This window comes from Neltuma alba, unplaced genomic scaffold, assembly GCF_004799145.2.
Source record: "Neltuma alba isolate B1F8T4 unplaced genomic scaffold, ASM479914v2 tig00013507_pilon, whole genome shotgun sequence".
NCBI lineage: Eukaryota > Viridiplantae > Streptophyta > Magnoliopsida > Fabales > Fabaceae > Neltuma > Neltuma alba.
The window spans coordinates 1-8520 of NW_021637730.1; the positions used below are offsets into that span (position 1 = coordinate 1).

Sequence of the window (8520 nt, forward strand, 5' to 3'; positions counted from 1 at the left end):
ATAGCAATGCAACCATTACAAAGAAGAATCATCAAAACAGAGTAGGGGAAAAACCATTAGGCATGAGCAATATCCTACAAATCAGAACAGTCAATAAACCAAAAAATAATGCAGTTCAAAGTCCACTGTTTTGGTTTGACTGTTGAACCAGATTAAAACATAAAAACCTTTTAAGAATCAATAATTCCAAAAAGAAGTATAAAAGTTAATTTGGCCAAGAGTGCTGTGGCTGGAATAAGCGCGGACTGCCAAAGTTTCTAGCCTTGTACTGTTTTGGTGCATCTAACCAGCTCTATTAGGCACAGTATTCTAAACAGTGCCTCATGAGGCACCGTATTCCCTTCTGTTGGCACTATAAGGTACTGTTACAAGATTAGGTGAGGCACGAAAGGCATTTTCTCAAAACTTTATTCTTAATTGTGTGCAATAATTTTTCCATATGAAAGTTTAAAATGTACTTAGTGTTGCATTCTAAAAGTACAAATTCTTATTATGGTCATCTACTGCAACTGAAACTGATATGATTCTTTTGTAACAAAAAGTGAAATGATCTCTCACAGTTTAAGATTTCATAACTGAATCCTCACCCTTTAGAAGTTAAGATATACAGGTTTATGAAAAAAAAAATGGGGTGAAGTGGCAACTTTACCATCAGCCAAATCATTGACTAATTATCTGGTGATTAATTCATTAAAAAATCTGCCGACCGCTTTTCACTAAAAAAAACGAGGAACTTCAATCAGTTCCAGTTTCAATGGTTGTTGAACTGGCCGGCCCTATCTAGTGAAAGAATAATTGACTTTGCAGAAAATGCTCAACAAAAAGGAATGGTGCTAGGATATTAATAAAGGGCCTTCGGTTGACTGAAATGTATTCACTGACAATAACTAAATGTTTGAATTAATCACTTTTCAAATTACATGTTACGGGTTTCAGAGCATTTTTGCCAGAAGCAAAGCAACTGATTTCCTAAGCATGCAATAGGGCCGAGCAAAAAACCATAGCTGCCAGTTCTCTTCCCATCTATGCTTTATGCATAAACATAAGATAAACTGTATCAATGAAAGAAAGAGTTCACAAACCGGGACGGAGGATCAGCATAAGTTGAATGATCAAGATATACATCAGAAATCATTTCTCCACCACCTAGAGAAATCAAAGAGGTGGCAACAGTAAGATTACCTTCAAAATGAATAGTCCCACTAACCTGGTGTCTAAAAATAAAATAATTTATTTTCTTACTATTTAAATTATTCCTTTCTGACACAGACGTATGAAAATTATAGTGACTTACCCAAAAACGGTGGCATGGTAGACAAGATATCACTTTTACCATACAAGAATCCAATGCCTGTAGGCCCACACATCTGAAATATGTTTGATCATCGAATTACTAAAATCATCCTAATGTTCTTTTATTTGTATATGTCTAACCAATCATACCTTGTGTGAAGAGGCAACAAGAAAATCAACATTAAGGCTCTGAACATCAACCACCATGTGTGGAACACTTTGACAGGCATCTACGAGCACTTTGGCTCCAACATCATGTGCCCAATGTGCAATTTCTTCAATTGGAAGGACAGAAGCTGCAGAGAAGCAGATAACAAACTAATAAATACTCATCAGCATCAGCCATATTTCAAGAACGAGAAACAGGCAGTATTATTGTCCAAATTGAAATTGATGAGGACATCACAACGCACCAGCATCAAAGGAGAGCCTATTTATGTGGAATTTGTGGATCATCTTTAAATTTTAGTAATCACCATTTTCTGGAACTTATTTAGCAAGTTTGCATTATTATTGGTGGAGTATTGATATCAAACCTTAGATGTGGAGGGAGAAAAAAAACTATGGCAAAGCCTTAACAGAGCACAAGGGTCATTTTTCATTCTCAAAACCACTCTTTTTTTTTTTAACTTTCCATTACATTTCATTCCATTCGATATACTGAACAGGCTTGATAGAATTAAGGTTTTTTAGCCAAGGAATCTATAACATTTGGTAAGGTAAATTAACCTTACTTGCAAACTTTATTGCTAGAATGGGGAAAAAAATCCTTCTGGCTCTTCTAAAAAGGATATAGGATACTAGCCCAAAGCAAGTATTTAATTATAAGCGAGAAATTGATCTTCCAATAAGCAAAATAGTTAATAATAAAGGTTGAACGGAAATTTTATGCATATCATATACCAAGACTTTCAGCATAAACTCAGCTCGTAGACAAGTACCACTTCAACAAGCACAACAACAGAGGATAAACCGGGCTTTAAAACCAGATACTTTTTCGGGGAGATGTTAAGTGATTTAATTAATGAAACGGAGGAGTCAGTAAGCGGCAAAGAATAAGTGTAAGAACTTCAAAATTTACCACTGAGGCATGCAGAGGATCTGTGACAACCTTAATTCAAGGTATCCTTAGAAGGTATATAGGATATATACTGATACGCGTAAAGAGAAAAACACAAAAGTAGTGGAGAATCAGAAAGAAAAAACTACCAAGCACATTTGAAACGTGATGGACAACTATTAGCTTTGTCTTCCTCGAGATCATTTCTTTTAACTTGTCAATATCAGGAGTTTCATCTTGGCTTAGATCAACAAATTTCAAAACAGCCCCAACACTTTGTGCTACAAGTTGCCAAGGCACAATGGCACTATGATGTTCAGCAACCGTCAGTATGATCTGTGAGAATGGCATACATGATGTAAGATCAGGAATACATTACAAATAAAAGAAAGTGGACTTAAGATTCACTCCCCAATATGAGCCATGAAAGTCAGATAACGTATTTATATCTAAAACATAAGCTAATGCAAGGAGAATACTAAGAAAGTTTTACACAAATAAAGAGGGAGTAGAATAGGAGAAAAAGAATTCTGAATGAAACCATTATGCTCTGTATTCAACACCAAGAAAAAAAAATTATGCTCTCTCAAAATATTAAGAAAATTTTCCAAGGTATACATGAAGAATGAAATGAATAGAGATTTTCAAAATAGTTGTCAAGCGTGACATACCTCATCTTCTGGTTTTAAATTTGACAAGCCCCAAGAATATGACACTAGATTGATAGCTTCAGTAGCATTTCTAGTAAAAATAATCTCCCTTGAATCTGAAGCATTGACAAATGCTGCAACCTTCTTTCTAGCCAATTCATACTCATCTGTGGCCTTTGCACTATATCCACAAAAAATGATAATGCATCATAAAGCAAGTGATCATAATACAATAATGATTTTTTGTTAAATAAGAAAAGCAGATTTTGAAAGATACTACAAGTTTATTTTTCCATTATAAATTCTTGTCAGAAGGAAAAAAGGAACCATATTTAAATTGCCTGAGAAAGTACATGTGCGTATCTGTTTCTAACAGGAAAAGCACCTTAAGAAATGAATGCCACGGTGAACATTTGAATTATAAGCTTCGTAATAATGTTGCAAGGTCTTCAAGACATTGATTGGCTTCTGAGAAGTTGCCGCATTATCCAAGTAAACAAGTTTTGAGCCATTCACTTCCTATATATTGAGTTGAAGTATTAGAACTACATAAGACGTACAAAAACAACAAACTAAATTTTTTATCCATGAAAAGAAACATAAGCAGTCAAAACCATATTATACCACAAACATGCAAAATAGTAATCAAGGCAAAATAACAATAATAATAATAATGTAACATCAAATAAAATAAAAAGAAAAATATAGCCAACCCATAAATGGATAAGGGACTTGCTAAGTTCTCAGCAATTTTACAGGCTGATTAAGGCTAAGCTAATGCCAACATAGATTAATAACAAACTTTATCATTCAGGCATGTAAAGTTGTTCACAGTGACTTTTTTTTTGGGGGGGGGTATGTAATGAGATAAACGCAAATCATCATACTGATAATCAAACATTGTATCATCAGATGCAGATTGTACTTAAGGAAAACAAAAAATTGATCGTAAGAAATTACGTACCTGGTGGAGAATGGGGAAGTCAGGTCTGGTTGAGTGACCCAGAGAAGTACCACTAGAAGGTTTGGCTACTTCTTCATTGACTATGGATGCACAAACAGAAGACAAGCGACGGAATCTAAGTCCATTAAATGATGATCTATGAGTATTGATAGAGCAGCGGCAAATGGGGCTTGAAATTTTGAAGGATGGAAGCTTTGGAACCAAAACTTCCATTATTGAACACCCAACAAGAAAGTAAACTATTTTGTCCAACTAATATATATTGAGTTCGTGGAAGCCTGTACGCTTTTATCTCTGAGAAAAAAGTGAAAGTCAGCATTAAAAGGATCCAACAAATATGCCCTTGGAAGATTAACCACATCTAAACATAACACACGCAGGCTTCACAGAGTGAGAGAAATAGAGTAATTGGAAGCTGAAGCAAGACAATGCTGGGGCTAATCTGCCACCACATAACAGGAAGAAGATGCCAAAGTAGAATCTGCTCCTATGGTCATTTTATACTCAATTTCTCTTTCACATGAATTCAACACATTGACAACTTTAAACTAGATCTTGTAATATCTTTTCTCAGTCTTACTAGATTATCTTCCTTTGTCCGAGTTGTGCCACAGTCATGGCCACACAATTTGCTCAGACCAAGCGTGTAAAAAACTACAAATATTTTATATATACTATAGTTTAGACATCAAGAAAAAGAAAAGTTTTAGGACCCCAAAATACTTTACCCCCACACTTGTAATTGCCACCAACCTAGGAAGCACGGATGCAAATTCAGTCAACCTCAGAAATTGTACATGTATAATTTAAGTTATCATGCCATAACTGACAAAGAATGTCAAGCATGTGTTGGCCACAAAACTTGATCATTTTTTAAGTGTCCATGTTTCCTTGTTGTCAACTTATCTTTCCATGATTTGTATCATGGGACAGGCCCAACATATTGTTATTGAAAAGATACAAGCCCGATCACAAGTAGTAACTTAATTGAAAAGAAAAGTAATAAAAAGGTGCTTAATATGATCCAAATTTCAGATTTCTTGGCCTAGTGGACTGATATTTCATTTACTAGGTTGAGTGTTCACTATATATTTCTACGAACCCTTTCATTCTGTCACATGCTTTTTACATTTCAGGCTAAGCGGTTGACACAAAAGAGAATCAACAGAATTGAGCATCATCGTCAGAGTTAATAATAATAATTTAAAAAAAGAAGAAGAAGAAGAAGAAGAAGCAGGTGTTCTTTATATTAACAAAACACAGAACTGGGTAACGCACCTGCTTTATCTAGTGAAAAGTTTGAAATCTTCTCTTTCTTCTCTGTCAATCAAATTAGAGCAGCCCTTTCCAAAGACGTGGAGACAACATAAAAAGTCCTGAACAAAAATCAAAACCAATTAGAGAGTTTTTTTTTTTTTTTTTTGGGTGCCTGGAAAAATATTATAAATAAAGAATACCGATACTGGATTGGGAAAAACCTAGAAAATGTTGCTGAGAAAAGATAAGTAAAGAGCTAAAGCAATTTTGCAAGATGAAGATGAAGCTATCAAAGTTGGGGCACAGCCAAAAGAGAAGAGACATATTGAGGAGTGGAGGAGTATTTGGAGGTGTGGGAAGAAGATGACTTCTATTCGGCTACACCTTTGGAGGTAAATGAGTGTGATAATATCCATTTAAAACAAAAAACTAGGCTTCCTATTTTGTTGTTGGCAGAGCCACACGTTCTTCCTCAAGTTCAAGCTCTGAATTTTTCCAGTGGGGTTTCCAAAAGCACTGCAGATTCTGGTTATGACCCTTGAATCAACTTCTCAACACAATTTTACCTACTCACCCACTTGGATAGGAGAGGCAACTTCATCATTTGATAGACCAGCATGTTTCATGAAACAGAGAAGAATAAGCATACAACGAAATAGGAAACTCAACCCTTAGGAGAATCAGCCCACATGTCGATGGTTCACGTTTGATGGCGACAACCCATTCATCCAACTTTCAAACCGAAATTCTACGAAAAGGCAAAAAACAAAACAACCATTCAAGAAGCAAAAGCAAACCTTAGAAAGCATCAGCAAAAAGAGAAGGGAAGCTCCGTGCTCTGCTCAGTTAGCAAGAAAAGAAACGCTGGTCGCCGGAGAAAGGGAAGGTCCTCGATCACACTCACGCAGCACGGCAGCAGCAGATTGAAGCAGAGAAGAGGAGTGGGAGGAGGAGGAGGCGCCGAGCTAGGGTCTCCAGGGGAGGTCAATGAAATCGCAAATGCCGAATGAGGTCGAGAGGTTGACGAAGGAGAGAAGCCCGTGAGTTTCTGCAGAAAAGGAGTCGCAATCTTGAGGGAGATTGAGTGCGTGCCTGCGTGTGGTTCTGTAGCCAGCGGAGGGCTCGAAGGAACGAGAGAGGGGAGAGGAAAAGGATAAGTTTTGCTGGAAATTTTGATCCGTTTAATTTAGTACTCCTCCGAGTTTTTAATATAAACTTATTTAATAAGTAATTAATTATAAAAAAATATAATATGTTTTTTTTAAAATATCATAATCATCTTTTTTAATATTATTCTTCTCTCACTTACTTGATTATGGTTGAGAGCGTATTAATAGAGATAATTTAAGAAAATTTGATAAATATAAAAAATGTCTTATATTTAGAACTAAAATTAACTTAATAATTAGATTTTATATTAATGATCGATAAGTATATCTTAAAATATTAATCCAAATATAGCTATATAAAACTTATGACATGTAATTAGATCTTGTATGAATAATAAAGAGAGAAAACAAAAAAGAGGTCCCTAAAATGTAGTTGTTTAGCCTCTTTTTTCTTGTTGTTTGTTTAAGGAGTTACTCCCTCCGTTCCTTATTATAAGAAACATTTGATGCTTATGGCATGTTCCTATACATAAGAGACACTTACAAGTTGTCTCTACTTTTTTGTGTTGATTTACTATTTTACCCATATTTATTATCTCCAACTCACACTCTCTCTCCTCCCCACTTCTCTTTCTTTTAATAATTTAATTGTTCTCTCTTATGCTCTCTCTCCTTATCAATGAGGGCATTTTTAGAAAAAAATTATACTTTTTACACATTAATTGTTCTTAACTAATTTTAACTGTTTTTTTTATCAACGTACTTCGGTTATTTGTCTCTTGTAATAAGAAACGGAGGGAGTATTTACTATCCTCTCCAAAAATATTATCCATACAAGATCTAGTTAGACACTGTTTAATAAGTTAACATCAATATTTTAATGTTATTTACGACATTTTTACATATTTTGATAACGTGAAACTAACATTTCAAGATAGAATAAGTGTCAAAAACGAGAACTACAAATTTAAAATTTGAGAACTAAGAGCTTGTTTGGTTTCTTTTTTGGAAACAATTTTTAGTTTTTTAAAACAGAAAAATAAAAAAACTTATTTAGTAAATTGTTTTTAGTTTATTGTTTAAAAAACAAAAAAACAGTATCAAGTTTTTAAAAACCAAAAAACCAAACAATTTTTATATGTTTTTCTGTTTTTGTTTTTACGTTTTTTATTTTTTGTTTTGAAAAATTTGAGAAATCTTATTTTCTTCTCACCTACTATTCATTACTTATTATTATCAATCACAACTATCATCTAGCAAGCATGGCTTTTTATGATTTTTTTTTTTCAAACATGACTTTTAAAAATTATTATCCAAACAAATTCTTTTGTTTTTGTTTTCAAAATTTGTTCTAAAAACAACTTTATAAAATTGTTTTGAAAACAAGAAAATAAAGACAAAAACAAACAAGCCCAAAGATTTTTTTTGGCCTGAAATTGAGGAACTAAGATGGGCTCAAATTTTAAAGAACAAAATTTACATTAACTGGAAATAAAATGGGTTCAGCGGAAGGAAGTGAAAATCATTGGGACAGAATAAATTTAGCCTTTATAATAAATGAAATATGATTTTTTTCACCAAAAAAATTATTTGTCAAAATTTTCTCCGAAAATGAAAATCCCTTGGGGAAAAAAATTTAGCCTTTATAATAAATGGAATATGATTTTTTTCACAAAAAAATCATTTTTCATAATCTTTTTATAAATTACAAGTCCAAATTTAAGTCTTACTATTTTTTTATACACAGCAATAACTATATTATATTTTAAGAAAAATATTATAATATTTGGTCAATTATTACTGTTGATATATTTTGTTGATATGACTTGATTTATATTAATTTTTTTTATTATTAGAATTTATTATTCCTTTCTCTTGCATATATGAACTCATCTCATTTTATGATATATATATTATTCATTCCAATATTTTTCTCTCTCTGTATTTGTAACAATTAATAGTATTATTTACCATCTTTCCAATCTAATTATTTGTAAAAAAATTATAATTAGGTCTTCCTTTTTTGAAATGTGTTTTAAATGCTAGCTATAGTATACATAATATTCATTCTAATATTTTCTCTCTCTGTATTTATGACAAATAATAGTATTATTTACCATCTTTCTAATATATTTATTTCTAAAATTCTTTAATTAAGTCTTTCTTTTTCTTTTTTTTGAAATATTC

The 8520-nt window shown here is 32.9% G+C and overlaps 1 protein-coding gene across 1 annotated transcript; it reads right to left on the minus strand.

The window, feature by feature from the left end:
* Positions 1-12: 12 nt before the first annotated feature.
* On the minus strand, positions 13-6376 carry LOC114737870 (cysteine desulfurase 1, chloroplastic). Its single transcript, XM_028925856.1, has 9 exons — positions 6022-6376; positions 5246-5343; positions 3968-4261; positions 3389-3522; positions 3025-3184; positions 2503-2689; positions 1444-1589; positions 1295-1367; positions 13-1146 (listed from the first exon to the last, which is right to left on the minus strand). The coding sequence occupies exons 3-9, from the start codon at positions 4178-4180 to the stop codon at positions 1058-1060; spliced, it is 1002 nt and encodes a 333-aa protein (XP_028781689.1). The 5' UTR covers positions 4181-4261; positions 5246-5343; positions 6022-6376; the 3' UTR covers positions 13-1057.
* Positions 6377-8520: the final 2144 nt, after the last annotated feature.